This window comes from Euleptes europaea, chromosome 7, assembly GCF_029931775.1.
Source record: "Euleptes europaea isolate rEulEur1 chromosome 7, rEulEur1.hap1, whole genome shotgun sequence".
NCBI lineage: Eukaryota > Metazoa > Chordata > Lepidosauria > Squamata > Sphaerodactylidae > Euleptes > Euleptes europaea.
This window is the reverse complement of record NC_079318.1, coordinates 15,683,827-15,705,770: the sequence shown is the minus strand read 5'-3', so window position 1 is coordinate 15,705,770 and position 21,944 is coordinate 15,683,827. Positions and strand designations below refer to the sequence as shown.

Here is a 21,944-nt window from a genome sequence, read left to right as displayed (position 1 = left end):
AGTTGTTGTTTTCTTTTGGGGGAGGGTTACTGAGCTTTACAAATATCTTGTTTTTAAATTCATCTTTATAATATTAAATACACCAATACCTGTCTCCAGTATTCACATCACAGACTGTGTATTTTCAGGGGTCAGAAGAGAGTGGAGAGGTTCGTACTAGCCAAGCTGCCTTTTGCTGCCTCAGATCATTCATCTTCCCAGCCCAGTACTGTCAGATTACAAGATGCCCACGCACACACACACACACTGCAATTCTGTGCAGTTACACTGATCCAAACCCACTTAAATCAGTGGTTTTAGACTGGAGTAACTCTGCATAAGATTGCACTGACAAGATCTTTCAAGCATTGGTACATAGAACTTGTAACTAACAATGCCAGGGATTGAATATCGGATCTTGATTGAATATAGGTTGACAGGGATTGCATATAGATTGGAAAGCATGCATTCCACCACTGCACCATTTCCATTAACCCACAGCATGGCTATAAAGACTGCAGAGGAAAGGGACTTCTTTATAATCCTGCCTCGCTTAACAGACTGGGGTAAGGAAGTAAGGTCTCAAAACATAGCAGAAAACTAGAGGACAAAGCTCTACAACAAAGATGTGCAGCCACCCATTTCTTAAAGGTAAAGGTAGCCCACAGTGCAAGCACCAGATCATTACTGACCCACGGGGGAGCGGCCGTGGCTCAGTGGTACAGCATCTGCTTGGCATGCAGAAGGTCCCAGGTTCAATCCCTGGCATCTCCAGTTAAAGGGACTAGGCAGGTAGGTGATGTGAAAAACCTCTGCCTGAGACCCTGGAGAGCCGCTGCTGGTCTAAGTAGACAATACTCACTTTGATGGACCAAGGGTCTGATTCAGTATAAGGTAGCTTCATGTGTTCATATCATAACATTTACTAGGCAGACTATGTTTCCGGGGTGGTTTGCCATTGCCTCCCCCAGTCATCTACACTTTACCCCCAGCAAACTGGGTACTCATTTCACCGACCTCGGAAGGATGGAAGGCTGAGTCAACCTTGAGCCGGCTACCTGAAACCAACTTCCGTTGGGATCGAACTCAAGTCGTGAGCAGAGCTTTGACTGCATTACTACAGCTTACCACTCTGTGCCATGGGGCTCCTGCTACCCATTTATTAGGCCACAGCCAAAGATATGCACAGCTACAGGAGACAGGCTCAAAATTTCAGTTTGGTGATATCACACCACATTCTTCCTGCATTCTGGTCCCTCTCTAGGCCTCCCCACAGTTTTTCATATTGTAAGCTTTATTGAGCAGAGATCACCTCTGTCTGCATAGCTTGTGTCCCATTAAAAAACAACAACAGTTGTATTACCGTGTTCCTTGAACACATGCATTTCAGGTGGAAGCCAGCCTCAAGGTTCTCTCACACACAATAGTATTATGGTGAACACATCAGGTAATTTTCAAGAGTATGTCATGACCTCATCATAAGAATGCAAGTGAATTATCAAGAGTCTGTGTAAAGTCGGCACAAATCATTTGTAGACACTGTATGACAAATCTTACCTCGGGACCATTGCTCAACGGAGATTCATATGGAGTCTCATCAATGACTTTGGGACCTATGTGATGTACAGCAAGAGAGGCTTCAAGATCCAACATCTAATAAGTGGCCTACAGTTGTTTCACATATTTATTAACATCCCATATATATTCCATCATGAAACTCAAAGTGGTATCCATAGGGTTACCAGGACAACAATCAAATTATATACTGAGCTTTACAGGAACTGTTCAGTATATTAATTACACAAAATGCTCGACATGTGACAAGAACTCCTTGCATGCAATACAGATATCTGTACCCCAGAAAGATTCAGAACACAAAATTGCAATAGATGACAACATTATGACAGGCCATGCAACTTGGAGGTGCTTTGGCAAACAGCTCCTCATATGACAAAGCTGTTTCTGGGCTTCACTACTGATTGCAGGTAAAGGAAATGAACATATAAAGGCCTTCTAGCAGGCTACTGTTGGAAACAGAATGCTGGACTACCTTGGTCTGTCCTAGCAGAAATCTTTTAAAATATATAATCTTCCACCTGTAGTGCAGATAACTAAGACTTATTCAAGATCAGCCTTACTGCATGAGAGCTCTTCAGAGTCCTTCAAAGATATATTCAACCACAGGCATGGACCAATGAGCACATGCACACTCTTCTGATCCATAAACCAGAAAACCTCAACCAGAAAAACAGAAAGCCAATCCAGTGGAGTGGTTACAGTGTCAAGCTAGGACTGGGGAGACCCAGGTTCAAATCCCCACTCAGCCATGAAGCTCACTGGTTATCTTGGTTGGTTGTTCTCTCTCTCATACACTCTCTCTGCCCCCATCCCAAACTCCAAGGATTGAGGTAGGGGAACCATGCATGCCACCCTGAACTCCTGGGAGGAAGGGTGGAATAAAATGTGATAGACCAAAAATACCTGGTCTTATCCAACTGGCTGCTTACCAAAATCATTTTTGAAAAAACAGAAATAGGTCTTAAAATAGATATGTAGTAGAACATTGTCGAGATTTTGTTTCCAGTCCCTATATGCAGTGGTTTTTCAAAGCTAGAGGAGGCCAGAAATTTCTCTGCTATGGAGGCTACTGCACACTGCATCTGGCAAACACCTTCAAATGCTACTGGCGCCTGAATAGCTACTGCTCATGCTCTCCCCTCCTTCAAAAGCAGATCTGAGAGCCGGTCAAGAGAGACAGGATGCTAACTGGGGTGAGTGGGACAGTCACTGGGATAGTCAAGGCAACTGCAAAGAAGTGTAAAAACGAAGCTCTAGAAGTTACGTTCCCACCCAGACTCCAGAAAATGAAGACTGAAAAAAGTAACACTTCATTAGCATACTTTGGTAAGTCTGTTCAGTGTATCAGGAAAAGGATTCACCTGTTCCAATATCCAACACAACCCCCGAAGCAACTGAGCTGATGGAAGATTTGGACAGTGGGATAGAAGGTTCCACCTTTTAGGGCCCATCCTCACACTATCTCACCACTGTCCCTTTATCCTTACACTGAAGGGCATCTCTTTCTATCATTCTTCTTTCTTCCACACCTTATTTATTGCTTTGAATTCCTCTTCTGATGTATCAGAGTTCTCTGAATCTTGTTAAAGAAACAAAAGTCACTTTTGAAAAGGTGAGGGTAGAGTGTCCTTTGTCACAACAAAAGCAGTTATCAACTTGCTGGGCTCAAGTCAACAAATCAGTCTACCAAAGTAACTTTGGAAGGACTTTTTAAAAACCCACAGCATCACCGGTTTCTGCAGGAAAGCATAGGTCAGATCTATTCTTCCAACATGGTACAAAGTATCATGAGGTGCTCAAGGGAGATTCTGTAAAGAAATCCACAAGACCAAATGGCTAACAGCGTGTGCATGGGGGCGGGGGAGGTTGCACACGCATTACCATCATGATTTTCTATGGGCTGGATCCAGATAGTCATGAGCAGAAGACGCTCGTACAAGCAGATCACCCTCACCAAATGTCTTGAAAGTATTTTCTCATTGCTATCAGGGGAAATGGGAGGTAAATAAAGTACAGAATCCCATCTGTAAAAGAGTAAAAAAAAAAAATCTTACCTGCAATGCCTATTAAGACAGTTAAACCAAAACAAATGAAGAACACGACAAAGACCAAGACAAAGTGCCGTTTGGACAGCGTATACAATCGCATTGGGGCCAACCTACAAACAGCAAAAAAAAAAAAAGAGAGAGAGAGAACATATCAGTAGTCACTTGGTTACAGAGAAGTATCCAGTGACAGCACTTAATAAAAAAGATTTTAAAAAAAAGATGTACCATCTTTTGTTCAGAAAGATACAAAAAAATATATCAACCAATAAGGTGGCCACCAGAAAACATCCGAACACTGGCTAGACAGGAGCATTCTGACAGCACATCCCTCAGCAGTTCACAGATAAGCAGAGGCCACAAGCAGACACATATATAACTGTGACACACTGGATGATAACCTTGCAGCTGTCACAATCCTGAAGCGAGTGCACAGTTCACTGCCTACTTACATATCGCTCATGCTTGCCAAAAGGCAAAACCCAGTTTGATGCAACGTTGTAACCGAGGAGTGAATCCACGTTCTCCACGGAAACTGCGTCCACACATTTCATGACAGTTTCATGTCATGAAATGCCACTAAAACTGAACTTGAATCTATATTTTCAAACTATGGCTGTCTGCCATCTGAGAGACTACAAAACAGGGTGCGCTCACTACAAAGTCCGTCTGGAAAAATTCCGTCCGTCTGTGCTAAATTCTTGCCCTGATGCAATCTAAATTATGCCCTGGTCCTGACAATTTTAAAACTGTTTTGAACCTTGCTGTGCTTTATTTTATTGTTATATTTATTACTGCCTGGGCAGTTGTTTTTGTTATAGTGCTACAGCCTTTGGCCTTACACAATAAATTTAGCTACCTACCTACTATGAAGTCTACTGATGGAGGTTTTAGTATTCTGTCTTTGGGAAGCTGAATCATTAGGATTTTCCTAACGTTACATTTGCTAAACATAATTTCACTTCCGCATTACAAATATTCCACGATTACAAGAAGGCAAATGAGAAGAAAACGAGCAAGCAAAAGGTTACAAAAGCGATAAGGTTTTTGCCATGCACAAAAAGTAAGAAACACTTTTATTAAGTCTTTAATTTAGTAGCATACACAGTGCTTAAGGGTACTTAACCTTTCCCCTTCTTGTTAATTTCCCTTCACAACTATCTAGATCGCTAGCGTGGTGTTCACAAGTTCACAAGGTTGGAAGAGACCTCAAGGGCCATCCAGTCCAACCCCCTGCCATGCAGGATCCCACAATTAAAGCACTCCCGACAGATGGCCATCCAGCCTCTGCTTAAAGACCTCCAAAGACAGGGACTCCACCACCCTCCAAGGCAGTGCATTCCACCTTCGAACAGCCCTCACCATCAGAAAGTTCTTCCTAATGTTTAGGTGGAATCGCTTTTCTCTTGGTTTAAATCCATTACTCCGTGTCCTAGTCTCTGGAGCAACAGAGAACAAGCTAGTTCCCTCTCTTCATAGGGCATGGATTCCAGACCTTTGACCATTCTGGTAGCCCTCCTCTGGACACGCTCCAACTTGTCAACATCATTCTTAAATTGTTGAGCCCAAAACTGGAAACAGTATTCCAAGTGAGGTCTGACCAATGCAGAATACAGTGGTAGTATTACTTCCTTTGATCTAGACACAATACTCCTATTGATGCAGCCCAGAATTGCATTGGCCTTCTTAGCCGCCATATCACACTGTTGACTCATATAGTGGTTAAGAGTGTCGGACTAGTATTTGGAAGACCAGGTTCGAATCCCCACTCACGCCATGGAACTCTGCTAGGTGACCTTGGGCCAGTCACACACACTCTCAACTTAACCTACTTCATGGGTTGTTGTGAGGATAAAATGGGTCCCCATTGGGGAAAAGGAGGGTATAAATGAATTAAATAAATAAGTTGTATTCCCTTATGATTATTTAGTATGTCTGCTGCAATGGAGAAGTAGCAGTGAGGGTTGACAGCCAAACATGAGGATCACCTCTAAGGAGAGAGAAAGACAGAGGCCCTTTTGTACAAACTGGTTTCCACCTGGAGGAAAAAAGATCTGGCATACATATGAACCTGATTTTGTGCTGGGTCTTATGTTGCTTTCCACTAAGGTGAGGGGTGGGTGGAAACAGAAGATGTTCACAAGCCATAAGCTTGCTCCTCCTTCATACTGGGCCCAAAAAAGTGTCATATGAAGCAAGAGCTAGGAGGGAGCAAAATGCCATGTAGTCTTCCCCCACTCAGTACAGTTTATGATGTCCAAAAAGCAGGGGAACAGCTGCATTGCTGGAAGGGCTTGCTCTGTATGAGCCATGTAAGCCAGCCAAGTCAACAAGCTGCAAGAACAGGCAAAGAGTCAGAGAACTCTCTCCCAGGTTACAAGCCAATCCAACCCAGGAAAAAAGTGCCAAATACCGTTATTTAACTGTAAGTGCAATACAGGCACCAAATCATCCCTGATTTACCTCTGATGCAACAGTCCTAGAGGAAAAGACGTCTTAACCCCATCACTGAGCAGCATCAGAGAAGCGGGAGAGAGAGAGAAAACAGAACACTTAAAGGAGGAGGGGGCAGGAGAACTATAGCACGTATTAATTCAGGGCAGATAGAAAAAGGCAATCAAGAATGGATTAGGATGCCTCTGTCTCTTCCACAGCTGCTTTAGCAGGGGCAATAAATTGCAGGGGCATTTCTGTGACTTAACATTGTAGTTTAATGTAGTCTAAGGGTTAAATATGAGATTTAAACCCAATGGCACCTTCCCCATCTGGCAAATAATCCTTACTAATAATTCTGGCGCAGCTCCACTCAAGAGGGAGGAGCTGCAGTTCAGCAGCAGAGCACCTGCTTCACACGCAAAAGGTCCCAGGTTCAAACCCCAGCATCTCCAGTTAAAAGACAGCAGGTCTTGAAAAGTACTAGGCTAGTATATAAGCACTACATACAGCTATAGTGAAGGCAGAACCTTAAGGTCCTTTTTCTCAATGACTGCATGAACATGCTATGTGCTTCTCCTACATGCCAACCACGTTTAACTTGGAAGCATGCCTCAGTGAACTCACTGAGCCTCTAGAGTAGGCACAGGACTAAAAACTGCATATTAAATACTAGTGATAAACAGCGCTCCCTCCAAAAGCTTTTTCCTATGTTACAAATACAGTTTTATCTTCTTGCCCTTGGTGGTCACTGCACACCTAAAAATGTACAGAGGTGAATATGCAAATAAAAAGGGAGCAGCTCAAGTAGATCAAGGAAGCTGCGTACTTAAGAAGTGTTAAATTTTTATTTTACTCAAAATATTGGTGGGAGTTTTGAGGAAAATGATTAGAATACAGGAATACCGCCTGAAGCCATAATTATATGTAGGTTAGAGCTCCGATAACACAGCACTGGAAAACCGAAGGGAAAACCAACCTTTAGTTGGCAGAACTGGGGATACAGAACAACAGGCCCTTTAACAGCAGAGCACAAAATCATCATCTGAGCTTGTTTGCTAGCCTATTCTGATGCTTAGGTTCACATTATATCAAGGAAACTTTTAGAATGAGGACCAAATTCTTGAACTTCCATCCATATAGAATTTGAGAAGCAAACGGAAGAATTTTTGCGAGTCTTCTTAAGATAATAATGTCAAATATGCAGAAAATAAGTATTGGGATATCCAAGCATGACACACCCAAAATTTAGTGAATGGGTCTTTTCTACAGGCATCTGCATACACTATGATAAAGCTCTTCGGCCAAAGTAAGAGACCTATCAAATGTTACATCCTTTTTATAAAAACTGAAACTAGTTTAAAACTATTTGAGAGCCAATTCATGCATTAGACAGAACAGAAAGACTGCAAAAAAGCTGCACTTCTGATTTCGCAGCTTCTCTTGTATTCGTGAATTGGAGTGTGTGGGTCTCACCTGCAGTGAGATCAGAAGGTGCTACAATAAACAACATTTGCGATTCCTCTTTAGACACAGCAGCAGAAGCAAAGGCACAAAGAACCCCAGTGCCTTTTATTGCACTGCTGTTAACAACTGAACAAGCTCTTGTGTGACAATGTAACCCAGTCAGCGTTTTAAACACCTTTAACATCCGCTGTCCAAATCTGACCGTTGCCCTCTTCTCTCTCACACACAGAGAAGTCCTCACCAAGTTTTGCAAGGAAGTTTGCAAGGAAAGTAGGGTGGGTGTACAAACACATGTGCAATCCTCCTCCTTTGCGTATTCCGCCTAAACCACAACACCAGGCATGCAGCATGATCCAGCCAACCAATAGCCACCTGACTACCTTCACAGGTCACGGCTACATCTGTTCATTTCTCCCTCACATCACTAACAAAAGAGATAAATACACTCAAGCAAAATAAGGGGATGCTCATCAGGGCCTTGTTTCTAAAATGAATGGTGCTGTGGTGCAACCCAGTCTCAAAATGACATGCATTACCCTAGCAGCCCTCATCCTGACTATAAATACAGGAGGGGCTTAATGTTGCAATTTAAAAGTACAGAAAGGCAACCCAGCAGAGGCGCCAAGGAACCGCTTTTTAGATTTCAGCTTTGCCACAGAAAACAGGCATTAGAGCTAAATTGTAGTTGAGGTTAAGCCAGTTGCTGTACAGCAAGAGACACCTGTGGCTTTCATGCCCTGCTTCTGGCTGTTCATTAAGAACACTCTGCACATGTTCAAGAAAATTCTTTATTAATTCTACAACAACATAAGATCGTAGTACATTCTCTCCGTATTGTCATCCTTTCCTGGTAGATCGGAAGAAGCTAAAGTTTCCCTTCTCTTAGCAGATTCCTCTCGGGAGATAACCACTCAAGTAGCCAAATTTTGCCTCCGGTCTAGCGGGATTCGTAAACGGCTGATTGAAAACCTTTCCCCATAGAAGATCTTTCCTCCTCTTCTTCAAATCATCCCTCCCAGAATCATCAACTTTTATTATATTATTTTCTTATTTTAACCTAACTTTGACTTTTATTCAAAGCTGATATTGTATTGTATTAAAATTTGATTATTAATTCCCAGATTCTAGAATTGTTGACAACAGTACAAAAGATTTGGGCGAATCTTCTAGCCAGGATCTTCTCGTGTTCTTACGGCTGGACTTTTCCCTCAGTGAACCACAACTGGGAAGCGGGAGAAGAAAACTTCTCCCCGGCCCCCAACTTTGCTGAGCGTTACAAGTTCCGGCTTATTGTTACGCGAGGCAAAAGGAAGGGAGGGGCTGGGGCTCAGTGGTAGAGCATCTGCTTGGCATGAAGATCCCAGGTTCAATCCCTGGCATCTCCAGTTAAAGGGACCAGGCAAGTAGGTGATGCGAAAGACCCCTGCCTGAGACCCTGGAGAGGGGCCGTGGCTCAGTGGTAGAGCATCTGCTTGGCACACAGAAGCTCCCAGGTTCAATCCCCGGCATCTCAAGTTAAAGGGACCAGGCAAGTAGGTGATGGGAAAGACCCCTACCTGAGACCCTGGAGAGGGGCCATGGCTCAGTGGTAGAGCATCTGATTGGCATGCAGAAGCTCCCAGGTTCAATCCCTGGCATCTCCAGTTAAAGGGACCAGGCAAGTAGGTGATGCGAAAGACCTCTGCCTGAGATCCAGGAGAGGAGCTGTGGCTCAGCGGTAGAGCATCTGCTTGGCATGCAGAATGTCCCAGGTTCAGTCCCCAGCATCTCCAGTTAAAGGGACTAGGCAGGTAGGTGATGGGAAAGACCTCTACCACGGAGACCCTGGAGAGGGGCCATGGCTCAGTGGTAGAGCATCCGCTTGGCACGCAGAAGCTGCCAGGTTCAATCCCTGGCATCTCCAGTTAAAGGGACCAGGCAAGTAGGTGATGCGAAAGACCTCTGCCTGAGACTCAGTGGAGGGGCTGTGGCTCAGTGGTAGAGCCTCTGCTTAGCATGCAGAAGGCCCCAGGTTCAATCCCTGGCACCTCCAGTTAAAGGGACCAGGCAAGTAGGTGATGGGAAAGACCCCTGCCTGAGACCCTGGAGAGCTGCTGCCGGTCTGAGTAGACAATACTGACTTTGATGGATCCAGGGGGGGGTCTGTTTCAGTAGAAGGCTGTGTTCATGTGACCACCAGGCAAGGAGCAGCCCCCACCACCCAGGCTCTGCAACTACGCGCGAAACACCCCTAAGTGCAAGAAGACCAGGCAGCGCACGAGGGGCTGCACTGCAGGGCCGGCTCTTGAGGGGAAGCCCTCCCTCCCACCACCACCTCCACTCACAATTCAATATCCATCGCTGCCTACAGGCGCCGCACCAATGAACGGAGCCGCCGCGTGGCAGAAACACCAGGGGCGTGCAACGCTTCCGCATACGTCACCAGCGCAGAGCCCCGCCTCCACGCTACGGCGGGATGTGGGGGCCACATGACCGGCCAGACGCAACGCGATTGGCTTCCGCCCTCCCCTCCCCGCGGAGAGCTTGTGAAGCCTTCCAGCGGCGCTGGGAGGTGGGGCGCATGCGCACTGGCGAGAAGGACCTCAGGAGCGTCGCGACACAGTTTTAAAACTTTAAGGGGGGGGGGAAACCCTCGAGGGATAAAGGAGCGCGTGTGATACTCTCTGCCAGCTACTGTCCACCACTTTCATTAATAATAAATGCAATAGTGCATTGCTGACTGCTGGGGTTGCCGCAAGGTGTCTTGGGAATTGTAGTTTCTTGTTTTGTTTTCAGGTTTCCGTATCGGTATTGCGGTTTTTAAATCACGGGCACAAGATACTCTGTGCCCCTCAAAGAACTATGGGAATAGTAGTTTGTTTTTAAGAGACAATGAAGAGTTCTGCCCCCGCCCAGGCTCTTGGATGTATGCTTTTATATAGGTTCAATGAACACAAAGAGGTGCCAAGTCGAGAGGCTGGGAGGGCTTCTTTGCTTTCGGGAACTTGCAGAGCATCTTGTGCCCGGGATTTAAATGGAGTTGCTGGAGACGTATTTTTGCACCTTTAAACTATTCTGCGGCGTTCACACTGGGGGAGGCTTCCAGTGCAATTCTGTGCAGTTATTCCATTGTAAATTCATCGGATTGCACTGTAAAGAGTGGATTTCCCATTTGTTTTGCATGAACAGGGAGTACAACATGTATTCTAGTAGACATATACTTCTAGCTGCATGCATTAGCAACAGTTGCTGCTAACATTAGCTTTACTCAAAAGTAAGCCACACTAAAGTCTGCAGCTTCAGAAATAGTTTCTGCAGCAGGGATTAAGAATTAAAGTTGCTTTTCTTTAAAAACTAACACATCTATGATGCTCCTTCTTTCTCAGAATATTTTTTCCTGCTTGAAGAGCACTCTAAGGTCATAATTCCACACAGGATTGCTACCCAACTGGGCCACCCTAAGAACACTTTCCTGGTAGCAAGTCAGTTGATTAGACTTAGTAGGATTCTGTTTAGACCTGCTTAGGATTGTGCTGGTGGGCACAGAGGGTTAGCCCCGTGGGACAGAGTGGAACTTGATTCTGGATCACTATGCATAGAGTTTGGAAGAGATAAATCCATGAGCAACGAAAAACACTGGTCATTTGAATTTGAACATGTTTTATTATGTGTGTTGAAGCATTTCTACCCCACATTTCAGCCTACGTTTCTGAGATAGCTAACTATAAAAGTTTAAACCAAAATTGATTAAAGTATAAAAGTGTGGGGGGAATGTCCATTAAAAGCTTGGGAAATTTATTTATCTAATTCATTTGTACTCTGCCTTTCTCCCCAATGGGGATGCAAAGCCCCTCTCCTCCATTTTATTCTCATAATAACCCTGTGAGGTAGGTTAGGCTGAGAGTGTGTGACTGGCCCAAGGTCACCCAGTAAGCTTCCGAAGCACAAGTATGAATTTCGAACCCAAGACTCCCAGGTACTAGTCCGACACTTTGGGTGCGGTGGAACACAGGCAGGATGGTGCTGCTGCACTCGTCTTGTTAGTGGCTTCCTAGAGGCACCTGGTTGGCCACTGTGTGAACAGACTGCTGGACTAGATGGTCCTTGGTCTGATCCAGCAGGGCCTTTCTTATGTTCTTATGACACTCTTAACCACTAAACCACACTGGCTCTTTACCAGGTGCCTAAAATCTGTCAAACAGGAGCTACGTAAATGTCCCTGGAGATATTATTTGTTCATCTGGCAAGAGCTGGCATGGCATAGTGGTTTGAGTGTCAGATTAGGAGGTAGGATGACCGGGTCGGAATCTGAGCTCTGCCATGGAGGTTTGCTGGGTGACGCTGGGCCTGTCACAATCTCTCAGTCTAGTCTACTTCATAAGGTTGTTGTGAGGATAAAGCAGAGGAGGGGACAATGATGAGAAAAACTACTTTGGGTCCTAATCAGGGGGAAAGTGGGATATTAATTAACACTTAATAATAATTAATAACTGTGGGGCACAAAGAATGCCCTGTCTCCTGTCACACACCCTTAACCACTGTCTATTATATTTTTACCTTACGCTTCCTTCAAGGAGCACAGGATGGCACACATCTCTCTCATCCCCTCCATTTTATCCTCACAACCACTCTGTGAGGTAGGTGAGGATAGGATAAAGGGTAGGATAGAGTAACTGACCAGAGGTCACCCAGCAAGGTTAGGCCATCCAACAGCACCCCTGTACGCTGCAAACTTGATCCCTAGAAAAGGTTCACCTCCACTTTTCAGCCCCATATTGTCTGGCTTGAGCTTCAGTGTAATAGCCTTCATGCAGCCCATTCATTACCAGACGATTTTGGGGGTATAAGCTTTTGAAAGTCAAAGCTCTAACAAAGGGCTCTTTGACTCTGAATAGCTCATACCCCCCAAATCTTGTTGGTTTCTAAGGTGCTGGTGGACTCAAATCTAGCTGATTTTATGGAGATGCTAAATAGCATGGGGACAAGATAGAGCCATCCCCATCATACCCATTGTGAAAATTTTCCCCCACACCACCATCTGGAATCACTGTGACAGGTAAGAATAGACTGACAATAGACATACAAGAACTGGGGAGGGACATAGAGAATAACCAAATCACATTTAGTTCTTTCTAGTCTACCTGAACATACAGAATTGGTTGCCGCAAGAATATCAATGGCTATAGCTTATCTGCTGAAGCTAAAGCATCTCAGTTCAAAGGCACAATATTCCTTTTATCAGATACTGGAACTACAGGGGGTGGGGTCTTTCTATATTGACCTGTTTGAGAGCTTCTTAGGGGAATCTGCCTGGTCACTCTTAGAAACAGCTGGACTGATCCAGCAAACTATTTCTTATGTTTAGAGAAATATAATGAAGTCTTGGATAGAACCAAAGCCTATAGGCAAGGGTGAAACTGCATGCCACTCCCATTGGAGTATAAAACTTCATTGGATTTAGATTCCACCCCAAATTACAGGAAAGGGTGTATAAAAATGATGAGAGCTTGAAAACATCGGAGTGGCCTGGTACTTACACCACAAATCAAGAAAGTCCGCTTATGAGTATATACAAATTCATAATTTCAGATTTTAGCTGATAAAGTTCCACTTTACAGAGTAATGAGCAGAGGGCTTGCAAGGAATTACGGAAGGGACTAACTTTCCTATTTGCTATCAGAGAGGGTGATTATTCTCTTGTTTCACGGGCAGAGGAAGGCCTGCACTTCTTGCTAGGGGAAGTACATGCCAGGAACTTGCACCTCCCAAGTGCCAAGGCATCACTGCAGGATGGAGTTCAGTTTTAGCTCTCCCATGTTTCCTTTGGAAAACCCTTCTCTCTCTCTCTCTCTCTCTCTCTCTCCCCCCCCCCCCAGCTTTTAAATGCTTCAATATAACATTTTAACTGGGAGGGGCTGAATTGACAGGGTCTAGAAGCAGTTATTTCTCAATCATTTTTAAAAAGCAAAACATCCCTCCTGTGTGATCTCTGGTCAAACCCCCACTGCAAGAGAATCAACGGCTCCCTCAGTTGTGCCAAACCTGCCCTCCTTTCCGAACGGCCATGTTGAAACACCGGATGGCGGAAAAAGCCCCCCCTTCCACTGTATCAACACGGGCTGCTGCAACAGCGCTTGTGTGATGAGCACCACACTGCCGCAGCTAGGGAAAGAGGCTGTGTGACTCAGTGGGATGGGTCCACATTGAAGGGCCCGTGGATGCATATGGGATTGCTCACGAGTAAGTGGATCACAGCCTCTGAACTCTGATGAGCACTACACTGCCGCAGCTTCTAGGGAAAGCGGTTGTGTGACTCAGGGGGATGGGTCCACGTTGAAGGGCCCGTGGATGCATATGGGATTGCTCACGAGTAAGTGGATCACAGCCTCTGAACTCTGATTTTTGTTTTAAAAAAAAACAACAACAACCAACAAACCCAGCTGCGCTGTTAATGCAAACAATTGCTTCCCTGGAAAATGAATACCCCCCCCCGAAATTGCCCCTCCCCATGATGGCAGAAGGAAATTCAGGGTGCCGAAGAGCAGCTCCTTTTCTCTCACCTGTAGTAGCGCTCATCCTTGTAAGGGGTCAGGTCCTCTTTGATCTCCTTGTAGGTCTCTTTGATCCTTTTGCAGATGTGCTTGAGCTCGCTGCAGAGGGGGGTCTCGAAGACGGGGTAGTCCGCCTCCATCCCGCAGCCGAGCCGCAGCCGCAGCAGCAGGCAGCCCCTTTCACGCCCTCCTCCTCCTCTTTTCGCTCTCGGCCATCGCAGCCGTCCTGCCTGGCGGGCGGGCGGCGTCAGCACCGCGGACAGCTCCCCGGGCCGCGGACGTCACGGGCCCCGGGCTGGCTGGCGGGGCGGGCCGCGCCTGGCGCAGGGGGCGGAGGGGAGGCCGGGCCAGGCGGACGCCTAGGGCGCGCGCCTCCCGGGGCCGCCCAGCTGGCCTGAGCGGCGCCCTTGGGAACCGGTTCGTTTCTGGGGGAAATGCAACTGGCCATTTCTGTAGGCGTTTTTTTATTTTGAGAGTGGTCAGCTGACAATTTATGTATGCATTTTTTTATTTTAAGAAGGGTGGTCAGCTGACAATTTATATATGTGTTTTTTTTATTTTAAGAAGAGTGGTCAGCTGACAATTTATATATGCATTTTTTATTTTAAGAAGAGTGGTCAGCTGACAATTTATATATGCATTTTTTATTTTAAGAAGAGTGATCAGCTGACAATTTATATATGTATTTTTTATTTTAAGAAGAGTGGTCAGCTGACAATTTATATATGTATTTTTTTATTTTAAGAAGAGTGGTCAGCTGACAATTTATATATGTATTTTTTTTATTTTAAGAAGAGTGGTCAGCTGACAATTTATATATGCATTTTTTATTTTAAGAAGAGTGATCAGCTGACAATTTATATATGCATTTTTTATTTTAAGAAGAGTGATCAGCTGACAATTTATATATGCATTTTTTATTTTAAGAAGAGTGGTCAGCTGACAATTTATGTATGCATTTTTTATTTTAAGAAGAGTGGTCAGCTGACAATTTATATATGTATTTTTTATTTTAAGAAGAGTGGTCAGCTGCAGTACTGCAGTCAAAAGCTCTGCTCACGACCTTAGTTCGATCCCTACGGAAGTCAGTTTCAGGTAGCCGGCTCAAGGTCGACTCAGCCTTCCATCCTTCCGAGGTCGGTCAAATGAGGACCCAGCTTGCTGAGGGTAAAGGGAAGATGACTGGGGAAGGCACTGGCACACCTGCCTAGTAAACCGTCGGGATGTGATTGGGAGGCATGACAGATCTCCTTCAGTTTTATTCATTTTTTCCCACCAACCACCATTATAACTCCAGAGGCTTATGATTTGTCTCTTGTTGTTTTCCTGTTTTGCAATTAAGATGGTTAGGGGATCTGCCAAAAAAAAATGCAAAAAACTTCTAACTGGGGCCGTTAGAAATATAGCGCAAGAGAGCCTTAATGAAATAAAACCTCAACCCTGTTTTGTTCGCCTCATTTTGGGGAAATGGTAGTCAGGTTTCAGAAAATAAACTTGGCAGGTTAAACAGCAACAGGAACAGGAACCGGTATTTATAAACAACAGATATTTTGTAATCAGGATATAATTCACAGACAGGTGTTGATACTTTTCATATTTACTGAGATAAAGAACCCTTGGAAGTCACTGCTCAGTCGGACAGATTTAAGCTTCTTGAAACAATATTTCAAATGGTGGAGTTAAGAACAAAACACACCATTTCCCAGTTTTCTTCCTTAAAACTGATTAGGGAGCACCCCCTTTATTTCCCTCAGGGAAGGACACTCAAATCACTTCCCTCACACACAGGATCCTTCTTGATCCTATACAATAGTGTTCTTCTCACTCTAGCTGCCAGCCTCCACTGTCAGCTTCAAGTCCATTTCCAACTGTCAGTTTTTTAACATTCTCACTCAACTGTCTAGTATTCTCAGCTTTTTCTCTATTCAAACCTTCTGTCACTCAAGGTTCCATGACCAGGACAACTCATCATTATGCAGCTGTTCATCACAGGGGAAATTAAAATCCACCAGAATCTGTATTTAGTTTGTACAGTTTTAAAACAATGTGGAATCAGTGAGTTTGTGTTTAATGGGAAACATATCTATTTCGTTTCATTAGCTTGTTACTTATTTCTACTATGCTGTGATTACTTTAAGGCCATTGTGTGCTGGCAGAATACTTTAAGGGATTTTCATCTGAAGTAGAAGCCCTATAGATTTCTCTAAAGCACATTCCCCCATGCAGCATCCACATTAAATTTAATAGGGTTTCTTCATAGCAGCACATCCACTTTAGCTTGTTTTTAAATATTCTATTGGACACATTTGCACTTTCATGAATAAATATCAGATTCTTTTTTTTAAGAGCACTGGTATGCACAAACTGAATATGTATATAACTGAATATGTATGATCTATGATTATTTCTGATCTCACCTGAAAGGGGATAATAATGCTTGCTGTTGTCTTGTGAAGGCCTTTCCAGCAATTGGTTACCCAAGTATGTAGTCCTCATTAAATGTTTCATATCAGAAAGCCCCCAGCGTCATAGAATACAGCAATAGGACAACAGCATATAGACAATCATACTTTTATTTTAAAAAATAGGATTCCTGAGTAGACCTGCTAGGAATTGAACTGTTAATGTCTGAACTTGAAGGACATCTTCACTGTCTCATTCATGATGGGAAACTCTTACATAGTAGTGTAGGTGTAGTTTATAATTTATGTTAAGTCATATCACTATAAAACAGATTGGGATCTCCAACATCTGATATCATATGGATCAGAGTTATCCCAAGAGTAAGTGTTAAATTACAGTTGGTGATCCTTAGTACTGAAGCTAGTTTCTGCTTCTGAAAGATGACCTAATCCAGAACTAGCAATAGTCTTTCTGGAATTAGGATTTTGGAGTGGTTGGCTTGAATCCACCACTAATTTTCATGGACAGGATTTACATCCACAGAGCATGACTCCCTCCCACTGCTGAAACCAAAATGACCCCCCAAGCTACTGTTGGGGGGAAGGGGGCAAAGGAACAGCATGAGTGGGGATTTGGATGTTTGCCTTGGGATCAAATCCTGTTGAGGACCCTGGTCAACAAAGGAATTGGAGTAAACTTATAAAATAGATTCTGAGTCCACGGGATCTGGAAAACACCTCCAAGGAAGCAATGTTGTTAGGCACAGGGGAGCCCAGAGTTGGTCTTGAATGAAAATCCAGCCTATGACCCCTCCTAATTATAGCAAGCACCCGAGAGTCTGTAGTGATTTCGTGCCATGCAGTGAGAAAAAAAGCTAACTTGTCCAGAAAGAATGGTGGAGAAGTAGAGGGACCACCATATAGTCAGAACAGAGATTTTTGAAAAAACATCTCAGTGTGGAGCATGCAGAACAATCTGCTGCATGTTGGCCAGCATTCATTTGTTGTTTTGAGAGTCTGGTGGTTTCAGCCTGTAGCACCCTAGCCAATGAACACTTGTCTTTAGGGATAAGTTCTAGGCAGGAGGTTGTGTGCTCCCAAAGGAACCACTGATATGCAGCCATAATGGCCTGGTAGTTGGCAATTCTAAACTTGAGAACTGCAGCAGAGTAAACCTTGTAGCCCAAAGCATCAATTTTCTGCTCCTCCTTACCAATGGGGCAGAATGTGCACTGTGCCGGTGTCTGGCCTGAACCTCCTCAATAACTAAAGAAGAAAGAGGAAAGAGGGTGGTTTAACAGGCACATGCCATCTGATTGTTTCACCTTATAAAGGTTTTCAGTCTTCCTGGATGCTGAGGGCACTGTTGACAGCTTTTCCCGTATGGCATTTGCTATGTCAAGGAAGTCTACCAGCATCAGGAAGGCTATTTGAAGCAGTGCATCAGAATAGAGGGCTGACAAGAACTTATTTGTTTGGCCATGGATTGGAAGAAAGAATGTCCATTTCAAAATATTTGGCCATTCTAAGCAGCCTTAAGTCCTCATTGGGCGATACCGGCATCGGGTCCCCAACAACCTCATCTGGAATGGGAACCCTCCTTCTTGGTCTCAGTTTATGAAAACTGTTCTTGATGGAAGGATGGCGGCCTGGATGCAAAGGGGGGGTCCAGAATGGAGCTGATGACAGAACAGGAGTGTATGATGGAACCAAGGCAGATAGATCAGGCCACGGATGCCCTTAAGGTGACTGTGCGGGCCATGGACCTTGAGAATAAGGCATTGGCCACAGCATTCTGCACCATGGTTGTGGCGGGAAGGACTGTGTTGGAACTGACTGGGTAGATCATGGCTGAGGTGGAGCAGAGTAGCTATCGGAGCAGAGCGACTTTTCTCTTTCTGTGGAGGAGCTCGAATTGGAGGGTCAGAGATGAGTGTTCACCCTTAGACATTGATTCATCTGGATCCTGGAGATGGGATGCGGTGAGTCGGTATCGGTTCCTCCCCTTAACACTATCAGATCCAAGGGATCAATAGTGAGGCTGGGTCCTTTGACAAACTTTGGATGAGAAGAAACCCAGCACTTGTCAGAACGCTTCGATTTCGCCTTCTTAGAAGGAGGCGCAGAAGTGCTCCAATGTGAGGCCAACGGATCTAGAGATCAGGACCGGTGCCTGTGTGGATCCGGTGTTGGAATAGATAAAACAAATTCAGGGGGAGGTGAAAGCTCCCTCATGGCTGATGGTTTTGCAACCGATTTGTCAGAGCTTGAGAGGGCACACCCCTCAAGAGCGGCCTTCAGTTGGGAGGCCCTGTCACTCTGTCCTTTGGAGTAAACTGCTGGCGGTGCTGGTGGGTGGGAACCAGCACTGTGCGACTCACCAAGGCAAATTACACATAAGGAGTGCTTGCCCGTTTGAGGCATCTTAGTGCCACACTGGAGACCTTTCTTAAAGAGCCCTTTTTGAGCCATAATTTCAAAGAAGAAACAACACAAAGAGCAGAGAAACTGCAGAGTGAGATACGTCCTCTCAGCTCAGTGGCAAAAGAAGAACCGAGGGGAAATAGTGCTGCTGCCTCTCAGCGCATTGCTTTTGGCATGAAAACACGGCCACGTGCGCTGCAAGGGAGGGGCACCTTTCAGTCTGTGGAAGCTAGAAATTTCTCTCTGATGACAGGCCTGCGCATGTGCAATGCCATGTGGGACTGCACAGAAGACTGAAAACAAATAAGGGCATCCTTTTTAACATCCTTTCGTCTTACTCACATGAGAACAGCCTCAGAATAATGCACTCTGGAACAACGATCTGAAGTTGTGTGTGTGTGTGTGTGTGTTTTTAAGGCACTTGAAATGTTTTAAAAGACAATCAATTAGAAATGTGTTTGTTTTACCAATGACATCACAGAGGATTGGGTTTTATTAGTGGAATCTCATATGATAACCACTTTGCATCCCAGCATTTTATTTCTTTTCTCACGAGGGAAGTATGCAGGCACTCCTCAAGAGAACACTGATATTCCTAGTATATCGACTGAAAATATAAAGAGAAACACAAACCCCATTTGTATACCTTCATTAAGTAGCCAGAGGGAAAGGGTTATTATCCAAAGTATAGGTAAATGGTATTACAAAGATTTCTGGGCAACAACCCTGCAGTAGAAATGACAGCAGGTGTGACCAGCAGGTAACAGAATAAGAAATGGAACCCCAGGTATGTTGGTACATATTATTTTAAAATCATAATGCTCAATGATGAGAAGCAGAACACCAAGACCAACTCTCAGATTCTCTAGTTTGCAAAAAATTTAATAAGCAACACTTGGACAACTCTTACAATTCCAAATCATCAAGGAAAATAGGGCAACTGACTCGTCTCAATCATATAGACAGTCAAAAGTTTGGACAAACCACATTATTAAAGGGAAACCATTTAATGCTTTCTAGGTACCTTCTGCACAATCTATTACACAGGGTACATAATAGGAGAGAAAGGTCAGGGCAAGGTTCATAATTACAATGAAAACCCAAGTCTGAATGTCATATGGAAAAAAATAATCCATGATTTCTCAAAGGCCATTTGAACCTCCTGTAGGTAAAGTCATCAGAGAACTGTATAATTTTCTCCGCAGAACTGAAAACATGCAGGTTTGACATGGCAAGGAATTCCACGCTCCTGACTACATACTTTTATGAAAAGTGGCAAAGAGAAAAAAAAATCCAAACAAAAATCCTTCCAAATAACAAAAACGGTGGGATGGATCCCAAAAGCTCTGAACATAACTCCACACGTCGAACAGATTTTTACCACCTTCACTTTACATGTCAGCCCATCTGAGCTCTCCAAAGCTGTTCCTGGGGATTGGGAACCCTCAGAAACCATGGGATGCAGTGACAGAAATCGAGGGGGGAAAGGAGTCGGTGGAATTCCCCCCCCACACACACACACACACTCTTGTATGAAGAAAAATGCTCTTCCTATATATAGGATCCAATGCTATGTAAAATAAACAAACTAGTAATCGGTTCAGCAAGGATGTCCAAAATTACAGTACCAAATAATGCATTTATGAACAAATGCAAAATAAAAAGCCACCCTTTTCCAGTGTGTAGTGCCTTTTCAAACCATGCAATTCCATAATACCCAAAAAAAATCTATCTGTAACAAGCATCAAAATCTTAAAACCCTCCCCTACTAAAGAACAGGAGAAGGGGCGGGGGGAACATAGACCAATAAGAAAAAAATACAATCAAAAGCCAAATGGAGACGGGGTGGGGGGAGACAATTGACAGGTCTGGACGGGAATTGAAATAACAATGATGGGAGTTTTAGGACATGAGCTAGTAACACTTTGTTTTTGTTTTTACAAAACACTGGGAACACAAGAACCTTCTAATACATCTTGCAGTTTTATTCATTTCTTCTTAACACATTACTCGAACCCTTCAGGATAGCCATTCACAAGACAGAACAAACATTCAACAAGCGAAGACTTTCCTAACTCTCCAAAATGCCTGAATCTGGTGACAAATGTTTTTAGCTTTTAGGTATTGGCTTCGAAAATCTTAAATCAAATTTTGTCTATGTTTCCAAATTTGCTATGGTATAAAATAACAAAGCTGTTTTTAGACCCATAATTTATACGTATCTCTAATAACTCAGGTTTTCCAGTGAAAATCATTTCCCAAGGAAATTGTTTAAACATTTCCTCTTAAGCCTTAGAAGTTCCTAACTGGGCCTCTGCTGATCATATCCCAGCATCCTTGCAGGCGGAAAGAGAGTATGGACAAGAGGATTTAAACTCCTTCTGGCTGTTCAGACTGTGCCCCAAAATTGCATTGCAAGGGTGGGAAGACAATTCCAGTGGCACTTGGGTCCCAAAATCCTAGAAAAATTGGCAATGGATTGAGCCAGCACCTCAGGGGCTGCGTGGTTTAGACCCTTCATCAGCAATGGAAATGGGTATCAGTTCACCAATTGTGTTTTCCTGCACTGCTGTCAGATTTCAGGAGGATGGGTGAGCTCGTGCCCACTGGTTTGCACAGCTGAGCGATCCCTGCAGTCTTGGCTTGTAGCGCCACAGGGGCCTCTCGGCTTGGCTTGCTCCAGGGCCATTTTAACTTCCCAACCCACTGCTGCTGCTGCTGATTTTACTTTTCAGGTATACACTCCGAAATACAACTGGTGAATGCAACTATCTTGTGTTCGCCAACACGTGTATCAAATAGGGACCCATGCTTGGCTGTAGCCGCCAGTTTGAGCATCTGGCAACAAAATCAGGTTTTGCTTTTACCTAAAGTGTGAAATCATCCCCAAAAAGTGGCCAGACATGCAAAACACTGAAATGTTGTGAAGGTCAAATGTAAACCTGCCATATGCAACCAGCAAAGTTTAGCTGGTCCACTTATTGTATATCAGTCAGATGAGATTATTCTGCCATTGCAAAGGTTCACCCAATTCTTTGGGAATTTTCTCCCCCTTTCCTGCATAGGTCTTCCAAGATACCAGTAGG

At 44.2% G+C, this 21,944-nt stretch overlaps 1 protein-coding gene and 1 non-coding gene across 2 annotated transcripts in view; one reads left to right on the top strand and one right to left on the bottom strand.

Annotated features, from left to right (window-relative positions):
• Nucleotides 1-14,172, bottom strand: part of TMEM181 (transmembrane protein 181) — a 35,614-nt gene extending 21,442 nt beyond the window's left edge. The window contains exons 1-3 of the mRNA XM_056853301.1: nucleotides 14,042-14,172; nucleotides 3,612-3,715; nucleotides 1,537-1,592 (exon numbers count right to left, since the gene is read on the bottom strand). Of these exons, the coding sequence (XP_056709279.1) occupies nucleotides 1,537-1,592; nucleotides 3,612-3,715; nucleotides 14,042-14,172 (291 nt within the window). The remainder of the gene's footprint in view (nucleotides 1-1,536; nucleotides 1,593-3,611; nucleotides 3,716-14,041) is intronic.
• Nucleotides 9,463-9,534, top strand: TRNAA-AGC (transfer RNA alanine (anticodon AGC)). Its single transcript has one exon. It is a non-coding gene; the product is annotated as a tRNA-Ala (tRNA).
• Nucleotides 14,173-21,944: the final 7,772 nt, after the last annotated feature.